The sequence below is a fragment of the Haemaphysalis longicornis genome, unplaced genomic scaffold, assembly GCF_048455015.1.
Source record: "Haemaphysalis longicornis isolate Haplotype H1 unplaced genomic scaffold, Haemaphysalis longicornis Haplotype H1 scaffold_7, whole genome shotgun sequence".
Lineage (NCBI taxonomy): Eukaryota > Metazoa > Arthropoda > Arachnida > Ixodida > Ixodidae > Haemaphysalis > Haemaphysalis longicornis.
This window is the reverse complement of record NW_027526422.1, coordinates 114,375,024-114,394,317: the sequence shown is the minus strand read 5'-3', so window position 1 is coordinate 114,394,317 and position 19,294 is coordinate 114,375,024. Positions and strand designations below refer to the sequence as shown.

At 48.1% G+C, this 19,294-nt stretch overlaps 1 protein-coding gene across 2 annotated transcripts in view; it reads right to left on the bottom strand.

Annotated features, from left to right (window-relative positions):
- LOC144146836 (monocarboxylate transporter 1-like) overlaps positions 1 to 19,294 on the bottom strand; it is a 49,251-nt gene that overhangs the window by 9,303 nt on the left and 20,654 nt on the right. For both annotated transcript variants that reach the window (XM_077678770.1, XM_077678769.1), the window contains exons 2-3: positions 16,108 to 16,370; positions 2,266 to 2,409 (exon numbers count right to left, since the gene is read on the bottom strand). In XM_077678770.1, the coding sequence (XP_077534896.1) occupies positions 2,266 to 2,409; positions 16,108 to 16,370 (407 nt within the window). The remainder of the gene's footprint in view (positions 1 to 2,265; positions 2,410 to 16,107; positions 16,371 to 19,294) is intronic.

The window sequence follows — 19,294 nt, the reverse complement described above, 5'->3', positions numbered from 1 at the left end:
ATGGCTGAGTCACCTCGCAGATTCGGTGCTTGTAGCAAACAATAAATATAGCACCAGAATTCGTTTCTATGGTATGTATGAATGGCAAGCATTCTGTGGTCTGGGATAATTACTCGCGGAGTTCTAATAGGAACAAAAATTAAGAAGTTAGGCAGCGGCAACCATTCTATATGCCAGTTGCCCTTGCACTAGAATGTCAACAGCCCGATGTTTTCGTTTTTTTTTCGCAGGCACCTCAGTGCTTGTAGAAATATCCGGATCGCATAGCACTAGCCATAGTTTTGGCCGTAACCCAGGTGTTCATCTTATTTGCTCAAGTTACTGAATTACACATGCGAAGCTATGGCGGCAATGTGACACCGGCACGGAAGGGGAGCGGGCGCCCGTGTGCGTCGAGCACTCAGTGTCCGCCGTTATCTCGCGTCGCATAGCAAACAGTTCTTTTCAACGCTCATGCGGCATGGCGACAAGGCAAGTATGCGAGCAAGGAGAGCGAAACATATCGCAGTGGGACACGCAGCCTCGCTCCCGACAGCTCTACTGCGCATGTCCGTGTGTTCTCCACGGCTGCTGCCAGGTGACGGCACTGGTATCTTCGGCCGTGCGTATTTCGGCCGTGCGTATCTTCGGCCGGTTCGTATTTCAATTGTCCGTGGCTGGACGTGTCACGCGTGGACTATCTCCATGGCTCGAGCGGCCGGTGTTTGCAACAGCCGCCAGCACTGCCGACTGCCACTACCCGCTGTTCTCATTTATCTGTGATTCACGCAATAGCGTGCTGCGCGCAGGCTCTGCTACAAGGAAGAATCCGGTTACGTTATCTTTCATTTACAGTGAAAGCTGGTAATTAAAACTTCAAGAACCCAAATTTATGGATAATTCAGTGATGATTGTGGTTGGACGTCAATGGCGCAAGGCTAACCTGGGCAAAGAGCGCCAAAACAGCAGTTATACATGACAAATGAAAACGTGAGCACAAAAATCAGTCAGCAAGAACAAAAGTAAAATCAGAAAAATACAATGAGGACGGCTCGTGTATAAGGCCAGGGAGTATGAAATTAGGTCTAAAAAGTTAACTTCTGCTAAATATTTAAAAACGCGCTTGATGGTAAACGTAGGATCATCAGTGAGGGAAAAGGCTGGGAGTAGTGGGATGTGTAGTCGGTATAGTTTCGGAAAGTTGTGGATAATTCGAACTGTGTCATTTTGTCCCGCCAAGTCTGTGTAGAAGTCTAAGTATAAAAAGGCCGGTAGTTCTAACGCAATCACGTTTCGCTACTGGTAATTTCAACTACGAGCGCCTGTGCCTTCCGCTTTTTGCCTGCCTAACAGCCGCACAAACGCGGCAACGCCCACAAGTGAGGCTGCGTCACCTCCTGAATAAAGAGAAGTGCGAAGAAAGCAGGTGAAATAGGCTAAAACCAATCTCAAACCCCCATGGCGTAGTTTAAGAAGGCGTATTCTTTGCGTATTACGTCAATGTGTACGTGAGTTTCTCAAGTGGGAAGCGCAGAAGTTGTGTCTACCAGTGACGAAGAGGACGAGGAGACAGACGTAGTACCTGTGCGGCTCTCCGCTCAGAATGGATGGTCGTATAGAAAGCCGCCTGTATCTTCTTCTGTTTCAATGAAGGTCCAGATGAGGCCTTCCCGAACTGTCATTTGTTTGACCAAAACATGGTGGCACCCGCCTTACGGGCGCTCTCTAAATAGCATCAATTTGTTGGCGTGCCCTTCTGCTTCCGAATGTATTGTTGTTGTCTTACACTTTCATTAGAACTAACGTTTGTTAATTTGAGCATAGATGGGTACCCTTTCACAAGGTCGCGGGTTCGATTCCCGGCCGCGGCGGCCGCTTTTCTGATGGAGGCGAAAAGCAAAAACTCCAGTGTGTACGAAATTTCGGCGCACGTTCAACATCCCCAGGTGGTCAAAATTAATCCGGAGCCCTCTACTACGGCACGCCTCATCGCCTGCGTTGCGTCGGGGCGTTAAACCCTACAATCAATCAATCAAGATGGGTACCCTTCGCGGTTAGAATTAACGAGCTTTTACTGTACCTGTAACTTCTCTCTAAAAAGTGTTTTTCGCGTAAGCTTATTATCCGGCAGTGAAGGAAGAGTTTTCTGCGCATACTGGACCGCTTACGCCTGGCCGTGAAATGCTTGATGTTAAAAATCGTATAGGCCGAGATGTCTACACCAGAACCCATAAATCTCAAATTAGCTATGGTTATCTGGAATTATTCACTGTTAAAACTTCTTACCGTGAAATACTCCAAAGGTGACCGTTAGCCACGTGACGTTCGGAGCAAACACCGATCCAATCAGAGGCAGCCACAGCAGGAAGCTCCCGAGAAGCGTTATATGCGACACACTCAAGAATTTCTCGAGCAGTAGGACGAAGAAACCTGAGAACACACAAACAAAATTGATATGGTCGGCAGGTCTGAAAGCAAACTTCTGACTCAAAATCTTTCTTAATGAAAAATATTTCCCCTATTTATTATTACACAGAACTTTTTATTTGTCAACTCTTTCTACCATAGTCACAGTAAACAATTATTATTCAAAGATTTTTAAAATACAGAGGTCTTAGCTAACTGCTAGCCTCTTCTTGGTGGCTCGCGAGCCAGTTCAATTCTCGCGTCTTCTTCTGCAGGGCCACCTGCTAATCATTGTAAAACCACAGCAGAGAGTAATACTATTGTCCAACTACAATACTGCATTCCAGCATAGAATGAGTAGCGAAGGGCTGGATTCTCTGTGAAATTTTCACCGGTGAATAGACATCGCTAGTCCAAATCCCTTGCACCCTGTTCATATCTTCTTTGGGACGCCGCCCCTTTTTAAGTTAGCTGGGTCGAATACAAACTGAAGATTATGTCATGATGTTCAGGTTTTTCAGACAATGTTTGTTATTAAAATTCTTACGATTGCAATTCTTACTGACAATAACGACTTCATTACTGAAATCTAAAGTTTTCCTAGTGGAACCGATTGCGTCCTGTCAAAAAACTAATGCATTTCCCATAGACCGGTTGGTCGAACGTAAAGCTTACGCGTCATGACACATGACGCGCACGCGGAACTGGGGTTTCGTTGTATAGAAAAGATCACTCGACAATCGCGAAAAATATCGGTTCTGTATAGCAGAATACACGCGTCGATCATAAAAAAGGAGTACAACAGCACACCTTTATCTAATAAACCGCACATTGGCACGCACTTACATTGTTCGTAGATGCTTTCGTGGGTGTTCGTAGGTGTCGGCCGCACTTTTAGCGAAGGTATTCACGCACGTTTGAAACAGTTTTGATGTTAGAAAACTTTTGCGCTTCTTTGAACTTTCTTTAGGAAGGCATGGGGAAGCTTTTATCGCTAACGTAAGAAAACTGTTGTTTTAAAGATTGAGCAAGCGTCATAGTGCACTGACAACCACAGCGACATGATTGCGGTAGTTTTCAAAAAGCTAGCATACATGAATGCTCTTTTTAAATGCAGAGCATTTCAGTAACTCACGATGTCACCCGCGTTGACGTCCGTAGTCCGCACCCTCGTTGTCCCTACTATATAAAAAAAATACTATACGGCGCCCGGTTTCGATCCCTCGACCCTGCGGGCGGAACGCAATGTACATGGTGCTCTACCCACTGCGCCACAAAGAATGGGACGTTACGAACGCGCCTTATATCGTTGACTCATTCAAACGAGCGCTCTCTCGTCAGCAGTTGCCACAAGTGCAACAACATTAACGTAACGCAAACTACTTAACGTCGTGTGCCCCCGGAAATGCTCTGCATTTGATCGTGCCCCTCGCGAGGGGGGTGTTTCACTGCGTCTACTCTCGGTGGCGGGACCCGTGGCGCCATCTGGCGGAGGCGCGGCACAACTCGTAGTACCTTGAAAAGATGCGGCGCCAGCCAGCTGTGTGTGTGTTCTGCCTCAGACTGAAAGGAATTGTGGCGCCGTAAATTGGATTCCGCAAATACATGGCCTACATGACGCTGGAAAAAGTGACATATGACAAAAAGAGTTCAATGAAAAACCGCTGAACTTTGTTGCCCAGAACTGTTTGTTTACTCGTGAAATAGCTTGAATCACCCGAATTATAAATTATAAATTCTCTCGCAACTAATTGTACTCATCTCCCGCGCAGCTGTAAAAACGGGAACATAAAATAGATGACGCCGTCTAGTGCGCAGAATTTACGTAAAATTTTGTGAACCCGAAGTCACTGCTCCGCAAAATATTAAGACTTAGAGTGAGCAAAAAATGTTTTAATAATTGTGCGAAAAACTACACTACTTAACCGGCAAGATTTTCGGGGAGAGAAAGTAGTTTGCGAACAGAGAAATGATATTCATTGATTCGGGTGGAAGACTTAGCTCGAGCAGGTGCGGCCATGTCCCTCACCCCTCTTACAAATCTCGCCCGGTCACGCTCACCTCGGTACACTTAAGCATCCATCATAGAACACGCAACATCAACGAAGATAACGTGCATCGATTCCACCAAGCCTTAGCCACCGATAGCACAATTCTGGCTGTAATTAACACTAGAGGGTACGCTTAAGCATACCCTGCAGTGTTTACTGTCGCGCACTATGCTGCCGGTGACGGTGAACCATCGCCGACAGCATGGTGCACGGTGGCGACGGCAAAGCCTCTTCCCGTAATTTGCCGTTCACGGTGACGTCTCCTGAATGCACTGCGGTGTTACAGCAGAACGGTAATGGCGTGGTAACACAGTAACGCGATAAGCCAAGGCTGTCCGATCTTCACGTCCCAACCCTGCTTCAGGAAAGGTGCAACACTGGCCGCCGATCTGTGAGTGGTACACTTAGTTGAGCTAGATTCAACTGTCAGGGAAAACATTTACTCATATTTGAAAGATTGCGCTTCTAAACTTTGTTTTTAACAGGGATGCTGTTTAAGCTGGTGGTTCGGACGGCGAACGTCCACAAGAGAATCTCGCTGAGCGATGACGTCCCCGCGCGGGCATGCACCGCAGCTCGGCCGGAGCTTTGCCTCATCGCTCTCGGGCACAACCGGCTGTATAAAGAGCAAACTGCCCATCGCAGCCAGCAACAAGGGGGCCGGCGTGCCAAAACATTACTGTGTCGGGACGGTGCGCTGGGTCTGGGGGGGCTAAGTTTATTCCCCAAACTCGCCAGCTTCGCTCCGCTCGTGGTGGAGCCTGAAACTGCTTGCATAAAATGTAGCGGTCGTACGAATCAATGCCGATTATACCGATCACTGCCTATAATACCTCCGAGCTGTCAAATGTACGGTTACGTCTAGACCCGTTTCTTAGCTCCGCCAGCGCCAACGTGCACCCCTAAACTAAACGGCCACAATTTTCATCTGCTCGACTGGCATCCTTTATTTTCGAGCATTTTTGTATCTAAATCTGCGGAAACGCAATCGACAGGTTTTACGTCAAGGAGTTTCCCTTTTGACGCAAAGTTCGTCAATGCAGCCACACAAATTAACAGGTAAGGATCAGATATGTATAACCAAACCAACAGGGCCAATCTGCGCGTGGAAGTACCGCCAGTCTTGCGGAAAACAATAATGAATTGTTAGCAAAGTGAGTACTACTGGCCGGCAATATTATCAGCGGCTGTAGTTATTTCACTATAACTGGAGCGCCACGCTTGCAGGGGCTCCCTCGAAGTGAGTTACCAACCCAACAAATGGCACAGTTGGGTATGGCAGCCATACCCAGACAGTTATTTCATCCACAGTAATCTTTGGGATATCTTTTTGAGCCGCTGCCCTCCTACAGAAGCGGTCGGAACAATTGGGTATATTCTGTGGGCTCGCCGGTCTTGCTCAGTTGCACGCAACAAATAAATACCCTCGCGTACACAATGTTCACTGAAAGTACGATGAAAAAATGTTCCACTATTTTTCACCACTTTCTTTAGCGAAAGCGTTTTTTTTGGCTAGGATTGTGACCGAGCCTAGATCATGCCCAAGTTGCCTATAACCTACAACGTCAGCATCAGACTCGCAGCAGCTACTTTATCAAGAATCACTTTAACGCTGCTGCTACACTGCCTCTACAGAAACTTAAGGCCAACCAAGACTTTGCGAGAAAAGTCCGGCGCTGGCTCTTTTTTTTTTTTTTTTGAAGCAAAGCTTTCTACCTCTACCAGCCAACGGATCCTTCGTGGCGTGCGGGACAAGAAACTCCCAACTCGGCTGAAAAGGCGGAGGGCGCTTTTCACTCGCCGAGCACAGTGTAAATAGCGTGGTGAGAGGGCGCTATTGCCCAGCGCTCCCCGTGCTCACCCCGGCGGGCGCGTCAGCGGGACCCTTCCGTCAGCTTTGTCGTCTGTTTTAGCGGCGGTGTTGGGCCTGGTTTGGCGCAGCCTCGCGTCATTTGCGCGCTTACTACGCGCGGATTGACTTGTTCGACAGCACCTCCTGGGAAACCCGGACCAGACGGAATTAAGTGGTCGTACGGGAAAGATACGTTAAGTATTGGATTGCAGGGCGTGAAAACAAAATGTAGAGACCACTTACAGACGTCTGGCGCCTACAGAAACGACACTGTTTGCGTACTGATTGTCACGAGTGGGTCTGGGTTGTCTTCATTACTGACTACCATTTCGGTGGTGTTTTGATAGGTATTACAAAAGACGAATGGAGCAACTGGTTCTGATAAATAGCGATAATTAAAGTTCCGTCAGCTTTCTCGCAATTCTCAAACTTGCAAAACCATTTAGTTTAAATCTGTATACATGGGAATCACTACGCTCACATGCCGGATTGTTTCGCTGTCTGCGCTTGTGTCGCGCGGTGGTGTAGCCCCGAGCTAGAACGTCAGGATGGCTAGGTTCCGGTGTGTTCTTTCGAAACATGCTTCTCTCCGTTTTCTTTCTTCCTACGCACGGCTTGGCTACAGCGGTGGCATCCGCCGCTCGACCCCGGTCATTTCCGACGCTGCTGCTTTCGGGACGCCAGCTCCCGCGAATCAAATTAATCCGGAGCCCTCCACTACGGCGCGCCTCATCGCCTGCGTTGCGTCGGCGCGTTAAACCCCACAATCAGATCAACCAGCTCCCGCGAATCGCAGGTAACGGCTGGCAGATCCTCGCATTTCACTCTTTGTGAGCCACGTGTGTCATTTAAAATGACGTCGCATGAGTAATTGTTGTGGGGGTCGTTCACAGCTTTCCTTTCCAACCACCTTCACAGCGTGGATTGGAGCAAATCTTTGTTACACTCGTGGTATGCGCCGTGCGCCAAATTAAATTGGTTGTTCGCCCAGCTTTTTTTAAAGCAAAGCTTTTTACCTCTACCCCCCGAGGGTTCTTTCGCGACCGTTGGTGTCACCAGAAAACTCCAGTGAACAAATAAAAGAATTTACTCGCACCGCCGGGAATCGAACCTGGAACTAATAGACTAACAAAGCGACAGCCCGTTGTCTTACCGATTTAGCTACGAGCCCACGCGAAGACTGGGAAGACAGCTGGTGTACTCACCAAGCACACCCCCTGCGTTGTCGCTGAATGCCACGTGAAAGCGTCACGCGACCACTCACGCCCGTCTAGCCGTCCTGTGCGCACCTTGCTCATGTGCTAAGAGTTACAAAAATTAAAGGAAGCTCACACCAATGCATGGCATCCCACTTCTAGTATGCCAATGTGCTAAAGCCTGTGGCCTCCAGTGTTCACGTAAACAATCACAGCTCCTTGTCGTCCGCCATCACGCCAAACCAAGGAATACATTCAAATACTCCTTGATGGCCAGGCCATCACTCCAAACCCCAGCATCAAGATTCCGGGTCTACATCTCGAGGCTAACACCAAGAGTGACGTCTGCGTGCAGAGCCTCAAAAACAGCAACAATCAAATCATGCACATGATCAGGCGAGTTGCCACCAAGAAGCGAGGCCTAAAGGAATCCGGTGCCTTTCGATTAATTGAAGCTTTTGTCCTCTCGAGAGTTACTTACGTCAACCCCCTGTCTTCTTCTCGACAAGGAAGACATAGAGATGCTTTATATAATGATTAAACAGGCGGTCGAGCAGGCCATTGGTCTTCTCATGAGTGCGTCCACACAGAGGCTGCTTAGCACGGGGCTCCACAGCACGGTGGAAAAGCTGATAGAAGGCCATCTTTCTAACCAGAAGGTCCGACTCAGAACTGCGAAGGTAACCGCATGCTTCACCAGATTGGCTGGGCAGCCCAGAATGTCACTCCGCTTGACGTACTCCCAGACTCTTGGCGACTAGAACTCAAGATGCTCCCTTTGCTTAGAAATATGAACCCCTCACATGACGAGGGTCAACGAAAAGCACGGGCTCAAGTGCTAAACACCAGCCTCGGTGGTGTTCATGCAGTTATCTACACAGACGCCTCCAAACAGTGAGGGCAGCAATACGCCATCATCGTGGCTACCTCCAGAACCAACCACCTTGCGTGTACCTCGATTAGGACCCACGAAAGGACGGCAGCAGAAGAGGCAGCCATCACCTTGGCTCTCGCTCAACCAGGGGCTCAGAGGGTAGTCATCGATTCCCAGCAAGCCTACTGGAATTACCAGTAGGGTTTGGTGTCCTGACCTCCACTGCGCGTGCTAAAAAACCACTCCCCAAACGGTTCCGTTCAGATCATCTGGACCCCCCCCCTCACGCTTCAAGGGAGGGCAACAAATACGCTTACCCAACGAGCCTGCGCTTTTGCCTCCCGTGCTATGGAGCTGCACGAGGACAGTCACCCGCTTGTCACGTTCAGGGAGATAACCTAGCATTATCCCCTTCTGAGACAGACCGTACCTTCGCCTTACCCTGACCTTTCCAGAGAACCACAAACTACCCTACGGCTCATACAATCCGGGCTTCTTCCCACAGCCTACGCATCTTCACTTAATGTATCCGAATCGCTACGACGCTGAATGTAAATTTTGCTCAGAAGTAGGAACACTCCGCCCCGTAATCAGGGTGTGTGACTTTAGCCATGAGCACCCTCCTTTCTTTCCTTCAACTACCCAACAAGAGCAATGGGAGATGCTGCTGTCCAGGCCCTCTCTACCTACCCAGCTTCAGCGGGTGGACAGAAAACAGGCCGCACGGACTGCATATGGGCCCCAAAGAAGAACGAATCATTCCCCAGGGTTGCACTCTGGGCCGTTCAGAAATCTGATCCTTCTCTGCCGCAAATCTCGTCGCCTCCGTCCGCGGTGCCGAGACGGAGAAGCCAGATCGTCTAACACCGGGTTGGAACTTTAATTTTATAACAAAAAGTTTTCAATTTTTTGCTACACCAATACAACTCATCCAATCACGTTGATGCATCATGCAATGATTGAAGCTTGCAAAGAATATCTCTTTGAAGTAATAAATCGTGTGGTTAAGTGCATTTCACTTTTCTCTGGCTGTACTATTTGTAGAGAGATCAGAGGGAATTCTAGTGACGTTGCATGGGTAATCGTTATGGGTGCCGTTTACAGCTTTGCTTTCCAACCACATTCACGGGGTGGATTGGCGCGATTTTTTTCTTGTTGCTATTCCTTCCTTCGTAACACAGGGCACCTTAGGGGATGGGCCCGGAATAGAGACCTTTGAGGAACGAACGTGCCCGCTTCGCAAAATTCGTAACACTGTGGACTCGAACAGTAACAGTTGTAGAATAGTGCGTGCAGCGTGAAGCCAGAACGTGATGTCACGGGAGTAGGACAGGTGCGCACCATCCTTGCAGAACCCCGATTCTAGGGAGGCTGTGGCGTGTTCTAGTCTGCTTGCACAGTAAGACAAACAAATGCACCATGACGTGGAAACTGAAGCGAGTTCTCTACAATCAGCCCTGGATGTCACCGTAGCCTTTCCCTGTTCGGTGGGCCTTCAGCTATCAGCGAGTAAAACAACATACACATCCGTTGCCAACCGCTGTGGCTGCCGAAATCTTGCTGCTTGTCCCATCCGCCTTCAACTAGCTGGTCAACCACTGCAGGAGAGCCCAACAATCAAAGTCCTGGGATTATTGATACATCAGTCAGGAACGGCGACAGCTTGGCTCGCTCGGGCTAAACACCAAGCTGCTCAAACGCTGTCACTAGTACGCCGTATTGCTCCCAAAGCTGATGGCGCCAGCTCACACGTGGCGCGACAAATAGTGAGAGGAGTTTTACAACCGCGCTTCGTGTACTCTGCTCAGTTCCAGCATTTGACGGTAACACAGTGGGATCGACAGGAAGGAATTCGCAGAGAGCCTATGAGAGCAATTACTGCGCTCCCACGCATCACCCGTGTGCTTGCTCTCCAGGAACATGCCCAACTGAACACGTTAGATGAACTTGTTCATCAACGTTGCGAAGCCCGGAAATTGAAGGCTGCCCTGTGTGATTCTGCGCGAGCATTAATAGCTTCCGCAGTCTCTCATACGCTAACAGCCCTACCGCAGCGATTACTTTCCCCGTGGCAGTTCGTGCAATTGAGTGGCAACAAACCAACTGACCTTCGTCGTCCAGATTGCAACCTTTCGGCGTCTGCCCTTAAGCACTGCATCGCCAACACAGATAGCCACCTTCCACCCGGCTCCACCATATTATATACCGACGCCAGTATACTAGATACTGTCATTGCCACTGCCATTCATTGCATTAGCCGTTCAGCCCTCAGCAAGACGTCCAGACTTAACGTCCCGGAACCTCCATCATCGTTCTGTGCAGAACTTGTAGCCATTAGAGAGGCTCTGCTTGCTGTAACCGGAATCACTTTGCACCCTGAAATACGCATTTTAGTTTGCACAGATAGTCTGCAAGCAGTCCACCTACTACGGTTATTTATTCGTAGCCCTATGCTGGCTCACAGTATTCACCAACGTGCGACAGGAATCACTCACAAGATTCTTATTGAAGGGTTCCACGTGACGTGCTCACAGACCACTGCAAGGCAGACGTAGCAGCCCGACTGGCAGCATCGTTTTCTCTCCGACTTCCCTGTTAAAGCTGGATGATTCCACTCTCCTGGTGACGAGAACAGAACACGTCCGGCGCCGCACACGTGCTCTCATTCCACTTTGTGCTGCCACCCTCCTCCGGGTCATACCCGTGTCGAGGAGGTTGCGCTTAGGAGGATTCGGGGAGGGGGTGGCCTGAACTTCCGCCGTTACCCGCCACTAGCCTTAATACCGAGGTTCTTTTTTACAAACCCTGGTTGCCCAGTTTGCCACCGCAGCGACGCGATAGCCGACCTCCCCCACTTGCTGTGGTCCTGCCTCACCTTGAGGCCGACGGGACTGCGGCACATCGCGGCGACGGGCGTCCGCGTAGACGACGCCTCCGCATACGCCGCATGTACACATGGGCGCCATCATCGTTCACTCCTTAACTTCATCCGCGAAGCGAACATTTTCATATTCATGTTATCACATTTCGTAATTAACCCATACCCCCATATATATGCCCTGCGGCAAAATAAACGTTCCTAAACAATAAAAGAGAAGAAACTGACGCAACCGCGTAATAGCAGAAAAGAAGCCGCCTAATTAAAGTAATCCGCGCCAAAAGACGAAGAAACTATACCAAAAAAAAGGGCGCAGCAAGTACAATGTGTTAGAAAAGAAGTTGCTAATACGCGTCGCCAGGATTTCGCCTTAAAAGAACGTAAGCAGACTGGACCGCGCCAAGAAAATTTTGTGTCCCAAAGCGGAGGGTTTCCATAACGTAATACGAGCAGCAACTGCTTTGAATGTGGCGCGATTTCATCACACGCTTTCTTTTTCTTGCCCTGTTGGCCATAGTCTCTGTGATTTCACTGTGTGCCACTGGACGCAGAAACTACTTCTGAGGACGAAAAATTTCAAAAAGAGTGCTCGTATGAATGCCTGGAATAAAAACAAAATGAACTTTTAGCGAAATACAGATTAACAGTTTAAAAGCCCAATAAAATAAAGTACTTGGATTTGCTCGCCCCCAGTAGCCACCAGCGCAGCAGTGGAGCGAGGGAACGCACTAAGACATACACCACTCCCTAGAAGCGGATCCTTGGAGCGCGCTGCCCTGGTCCGATTACATCACCTAAATAATCAGCAACCAGGATGAATATAATTTTTAAAGCGTTGTAACCCTGCCCCGAAATATTATCATGAGCTTATTATTATCACTACAGCTTAGCCTTGCACGAGCTTCGCTCAAACCCGGGCCCTCTGGAATAGCACCGCTGGACGCAACGTGGAAAAGAAGAAAGGCTTCTTATCGTTTCTCATCCTTATGCGTTGTCACGAAATCTAAAATACTACAATTACAAAACAGCCGTTGTGGCCGCGTAAAGCGTTCATACCACAAGCAGAGGGTCGACAAAGATCGGCTCCGAGCAACATAGCGCAAGCATGGTTTGGAATAGTAGTGTGACTGGTTGTGCGGTTAAGTTCATTTTATTCGCAGTTAACCCATACTCATCAGCAATCTCCATAACTCTAGTTCAGTAGGATAATAGTATGTGGCGATGTATACAGCGTGGTAAATGTTTCGTTGGGCGTACATCGTGAGCCGGGGTCAGCGAGACATACACGCAGCGCTTGCTCCACATTTGACGGCTTTGCTTCGGTAGACAAGCCTAATCGGCAAACATACCAAGCTAGCGGCATTCAAAATACGTATTTAGTTCCCCATATCGATTATAGGCCGGTCGGCACCATAGCGGTAGTGTTTGCATCGAATAGTTACGGAGTGCCCCCCGAACAACCAGCACTGCTACCGAAGCTCGCTACACTGCCCACGCTAGCAGCGAATTAGTACCTGAAATCCGCTGGTGAATACTTCGTCGGGTAATAAAACAACACAGAACCCACACACAAGCACTGCAACGGCTAGCTCAACGCCAAACGACTCCGTTTCACTGGGTAGTGTGGGAAACAGAACCCAGGCACTGGAAGAACGAAGCACTCAATTGCCGAGAATGGCGGTTGCGGCCTTGGCTTCATAACAACCATACCATCTGGTGGGAAAATGCAAAATTGCGATGCCAATGTCTTAAAAGAAAAGGGTGTATACAGCGGAGAAATGGGTATTTATTGCAGCGCCAGCCGGTTTAGTGACCCCTGAAGGAACTAACAAATTCTAAAAAGGAATAAGCAATTCGGCACATAGAATCGGCGAGCATGGGCAGGTTGCTATCTCTAAAGCCGCTCGTGCTCTCGGGCGGAACTTGTGTCGCCACCTGTCGGAATCGCAATACGAGTGGTACAAATACGGCTTTGGAAACACGTCTCGGGGTGGCCCGCTCCATCGCGTGTTGCGACGAGTGGCGCAGTTTTGACGGTGCAAAGAGAAGAAACAATGCCAAACTGAAAGAGGCCAAAAGGCCGACAAGCGACGACGCTAATCAACGTTTTAATTAGCGTCCCACTCGCCCGACCAAACAAGCCGAACGGTCGCCGCCGAAAGAGTTCAAAAGATTTGAGAACACTCCTCCCGCTGTGCCCTTCGCTGATCTTGAACGTCTACCGAAAAACACGTGGGAACGCATACACTGTACGCACTTTAATTATCGAGTTTCCTTGCACTTTGGGGGGCTAATGACGACACCACGCAGAAAACATGGCCGAGTGTCCAAGGGTAAGCACGTATATACATATGCATATACATGGCTAGGTAAGGCAGCCAGCTTCACTTTTTACGCAGTCTTTGCGCCACTAGTGGGAAGCTGCCCAACTTTCTAGTAGCGCTTAAAATAAAACAAAGTGAAAACTACCACGGTGCAGCCTTCACCTGTTTGAGCTCAACATAATAAAAACTGATATGTTTGTGTTAAAACGAGCAAAAAGGGCTCCAGTCACATGGCCCGCAAATCCACCGTTGAAGGACAGTCGTGAGTGCTGACAACGCGTACGGCTGTACTTCTATTAGGACGAGGGAGTTTGTTTTGCCGTTCCTGCACCAGATGTGCAGAAAATCTCGACGTCATTCGGGAGAGCTTTTATTTTATTTTGTATATTTAGGGAGATGTCGATGAATTATTACACGTGCGAAATCAAACCGAGATATCAATACAAATGCTGACCCGTGGTGAGCAGTTGTCGCTGAAGATGGTTTAAATGCCTTTAAAGACTTTTTTAATCATTTATTTTTTGTATTGACCTCAGAGGGGAGTGGGATTTTGATGGGGCTTGAAGTGTATTTTAGGTGGCCTTATCCCGTTACTTACAGAAACTGGGATAGGCTGGATCCTACATATGTCGCGATCATTTCCTTTGGTTTGTTTGCTTGAATGATTGTTAAATGTATTTCGTTTGTAATGTCGCAATGACTCGTGTATTGTTCTCAATAAATGAAATACATTTTTATATTACTATTGGAATAATTCGAACCCTGCCATTAAGGCGTTTGCCAAATATTTCTTCCGGTTACAGGTAGTTCTGTCTTAATCTACCTTTCCCCTACTGCACATCTTCGTCCAGCATTCTAATTTTCCTCCAGTCACCGCTGCAGCCTTTGGGTGTGCTGTCACTGCGCTAACCATACTACAGGTGAAAGTCGAATATTTCCTACATACGTAAATGGACTCGAGCGGCGACAGTTGAAAGATGGAGAACTTTGAGAGAAGTCATGGAAATAAATAAAAAACCCTCATCCAGGGTTTGAGCTCCGGTCAACGTCCATCTACAAAAGTTTCTCTACAACTGATGGAGCAGAAGGCTATCTGTTTGGTGCGCGACAGTGGCCGGCATCTTCACTTGATTGTGTCTCCTTAGTCGATTAGGTTAGTGGAACGCACTAGAAGGAGAAAGATTCTGCGCGAGGACAATTTGACAACCTCCTAAATACCGGCCGTACCTCTACACAGCAATTCTCCTTCCTTTTGGTACTGGCAGTTTTGCCTATAGTAGCCTACTAGCACCGGTTTGTCACTTTGGAATTTACGTTATTCTGGTCTTTTGATATCCACGGTTCGCCTTCAGGTTTGCTGTGATGGCAAAGACATGCGCGGTGGCGGATTTAATTTCTGAAAGAATTAAAGAGAACGACTTTTTCTTCAACTATGAAGACTTTGGGAAAGTATTTAGGGTTCCTTTCGTAGCCATAAGGCAGCATTTCAAAGGAATGTCATGTTGCATTTTATTCAACCTTGCGGCTTTCCTCTAAGTCAACCCAGATGGTTTTTTTAATATCATAAAGCCTGACTTCGAGGTGCCATCGAATTGGTCATAGAGCATATATACTATCGGAGTGACAATACACTGTGCATTCATCATCTGTAGGCTCTTTGGCAGGTATCAAGGCTCTCAGTATAATCAATGACACCACATTATTATATTCTGCAAAATGTCAGTGCAGTTACCTGATTAGAAAAAAATTGTAGTGAACTTGTGCTGAAATAATTACCGAGAAAAAACGCTATGCGTACAGAGATGCAAAGACGCCAGAACAGTAACGTGTCCTCCCGCAGGCAGACTTATCGACGTCCACCTGCCAAACTTCTTCAAAAACTTTTCCACAGCTCTAAGTATAGCGGTTCGTTGTCACAATCTGCTTATATAATAAAGCATTTCTGAATTCGACTTTGAAGGATTACCAAGTTTTCAAATCAACACATCCGAATCCCGCAATTGCCTTGAAGTTCGATTAGTTGTTAACGGCTATTGCTCTGATATAAGACCATTAATTAGGCTCGAATGCTAAACTTAACTCAGGGCTTAACCTTGAGAGTTTTCTACAAACGATTCCTAAGCCAGTAGAGCTTGCGCGTTTACCAATTTTACTACTTCGACATCGATTGCTTTGTTACACCATTTCTTATGATCCAAACCATATGCGTCAAATCGTTCAAAAGAAATGTCGGTTAGTTACATGTTTGGTCAGTAAAAACACCGCCGAGGCTGATATAACTCCCCTATACACCACCGTTAGCGATATTACCTTCGCCGCAAAGTATAAATAAGCAAAACATACCAATACACCTAAAACCAACCTAATATCTGGGAAACTGGCCCCAGGCTTTCTTTTCTTGCAATGCCTACAGCGGAGTTTTTGTTCGGGCATTCCACTAAAGATGTGTTGCAATTTAGTAGGGTCCTGTTCAAAATAGAATGTCGAGAGATTCTTAATTATACATGTCTGATTTTCTACGTTCAGACAATGTATTGTGCTTCTTACTTCCAGAATAGGTCATGATCGTGAAGACTGTCTCAGGCCAATCTGCCTCCTCGTGTTGCACGCCGAAGGTGTCCATGATGGCCTCGAAAAAAAACCCCGAGTTGATCTGCGACGCCAGGTTGAAGAATGATGCCACGGCTGCCGCAGCTGCTATTCCCCAGTTTGTATCCATGCCTTTTCGTGGTCCATCATGGGTTTTCCGTTTCACAGGGTTGGAAACGCCATCAGGAGCTTTCGGAGTCACCATGAATATGTCGTTAAACCTGTCAAAGAGAAACATATCGCAAAAGGCTTTGTCTCTTGTGCTGGTAAGATGAAATTTTGATTACGGAGCTTCTGAATAGTGAGTGTAGGACAAATTATTCCTGAAGCTGGAGGCATCAACGTGTTGTTCTTTTATTGACAGTACTTTTCAACTCGCGAAGGTTATGACCTTAGACTGCAGCTTGCGAATTAGTACATCTGTTGCTGCACCAAAAGAGCAGCGTAGTTTGCAATTTTGTACCAAAAACTAAAGAGTGCAATGCGTAAACATTGCGGTTAATCTAGTTTTCTATTTTGCGCCCCGTCAAGCGGTGATGTCTTACCTAAATCCAGAGAACCAGGACAGTTCCCCAACCTCATTGGCAAAGTACCCATCAAGAAAAAACACGTAATTTCTTTGTGCATTCTGAAGTGAGTTTATAGTACACTCACTCAGCATGGTTCAAATTTCGAATCTCAGAAGGTCCTTTTCGCCGCAAAGAAACACGTAAAGAAATCGAACTCGTGCCGATGTCGTATAACCGCTCACATCAGAGGAAAAAAATATGGAGCGTAAAAGACAATCAGCGAGCAAGCAGATGGAAGACCTGTCAAGTCTGAGGCAGTAGAATAAGCGTGTTCGCTGAGTTGTTGGCTGGACGTGAATCCCCAGGAGGCTTCAACGCCAATCACCATTTTTCTCCTCGCCAATATTGGCAAGACATGGTGACTTGGAGAATGATATGTTGGGCTCCGTATGTTCTAGCGCACGGGCGAGATCGCGGCGGCGTTCATCGGCCACGACCCCGACACCGGCAAGCGGCTGCCGCTATGTACATGCCTTGTGATTCGACCTCATAGTTTCGAACCTTCGACCATGAGTTTGGACTGTGAGCTCGAAGTTTCGTGGGATCAACTTTTTCCGAGAGTACGGAAAGACTGCACCGTCGTCCGAAGTTGTTGACATTAGGATGTTGATGTTTTCTACATGTTTTTCGTAAGCAAGTGTCGCGATTTTGTTCTCGCCTTACACTACCACAGCTACTTATGTCGTAATTGCTTTTATCTGTCACATCTCGTTTGATTTCATCAGGTGAGCATGACGTTTGGAAAAGGAAAGTTTGACATCCACCTAAATGCAGCCATACGGCTACACAGGTGGGTGTGGCGTTCGCGGCGGCGTTCATCGGCCACGACCCCGACACCGGCAAGCGGCTGCCGCTATGTACATGCCTTGTGATTCGACCTCATAGTTTCGAACCTTCGACCATGAGTTTGGACTGTGAGCTCGAAGTTTCGTGGGATCAACTTTTTCCGAGAGTACGGAAAGACTGCACCGTCGTCCGAAGTTGTTGACATTAAGATGTTGATGTTTTCTACATGTTTTTCGTAAGCAAGTGTCGCGATTTTGTTCTCGCCTTACACTACCACAGCTACTTATGTCGTAATTGCTTTTATCTGTCACATCTCGTTTGATTTCATCAGGTGAGCATGACGTTTGGAAAAGGAAAGTTTGACATCCACCTAAAGGCAGCCATACGGCTACACAGGTGGATGTCAAACTTTCCTTTACAGAAACTTACTCCACCTTGGGGATTTCCCCTAAATCTGGTCGATTAAGACGTTTGGAAAAACAACTTCGCGCGGCCTCACACGTTGGCCTTCAACGTTTTTTTTTTATTAAACAGGTTTATGCACAGAAACCCTTACCGTTCTACCGAGGTATACGCCTCGAGCGCGGCCTGTAGGGGCGCCACTGAAATCCCCCTAGCGGCCCGTTTCGAAAGCAGGCGCGGGAGTCCCCGGCCCGCTCCCCCACGTCGCCGTTGCTTTTGGGGCTCGTTCAAGACAGCGATTTACCGTTTGTCCGCGTTCGAAATACCGAATAACGTGGAGCAGGCATTCCGTTTGCAAGTGTAGTATGTTCACGAGAGTATAAACGTTTATGACGCGATCTTAGTGAGATCTATATGAGCGCCGCGCGTGTGTCACAGGCCGGCGTCCCGAAGCCAGCATTTGCATGCAGCTGATAGCAATTCCGCTGCCCTGAAATAGACCCTATGCAAAATGCGCCCCGCCATCTCACGTCGACCCCGGTAACTAGGTCCGCCATTTTGGTACGGTCGTTTGAAACCGAAACCAATTAGCAAAACATAGAAGGCGGGCATTGACCGCTCTTGGTGATGGACTACAATGCCGGAGCATTGCTTCGTGCCGCAGTGCATGCAATGCGGAAATACCGGTCCAAATGGAGAAAAGGTACGTGAAGTTCCACGCTTTTGAACGAACATTCTGACGCGAACTATGCCGGCGCGAGCAACCTTTGTGACACTCTGGGCGCGGTGCGCTGGGAGGGAATATTTGTCGTTGGTTCGCTAAGCGCGGTATTCCGTAGTCGCTGTCCGGATGAAAAATACAGCTGCGTTGGAGTTCTGTGGTCCAGCCTTTGTATTCTAAATGAAGCCTGAGCGTGCGCCACCTATTCATGCGACTGACAGCGGCTCTCGACCGGGAAAACAGTACCACACGTTGCCAAAATTAGGCGGTTTCTTTACTCGCCCCTGTGGGTCTGCGCCCGCTTCATTTCATTGTTAAATGGTGCCGCTTAGCCACTACACGAGCCTTCATCTTACCTAGGGCTGTAAACAAACTTTTCTTGCCGCACTACGCCGTCACGGCGCGGATGAAAATTTCCTCTTTGGCGGGCGCGCACAGTATGGGAGTGCGTTGTTGGTTTCTTTTACGTTGCATTTAGCCGCGTATCGTTGCAGAAGTGGCGTACACTGCTTTATGATGGTCTAACGGTGGAAAATTCGAGCTTTTGCACTTGGTTCTCGATTTGCCGGGCAACTGGGGCAAAAAACCCAGCACAACTGGGGCAAAAAACCCATTACCAAGGCTACCAAGTTTTCTCCCAAGCGCCTGCACGGCACTTTGTTGCTGC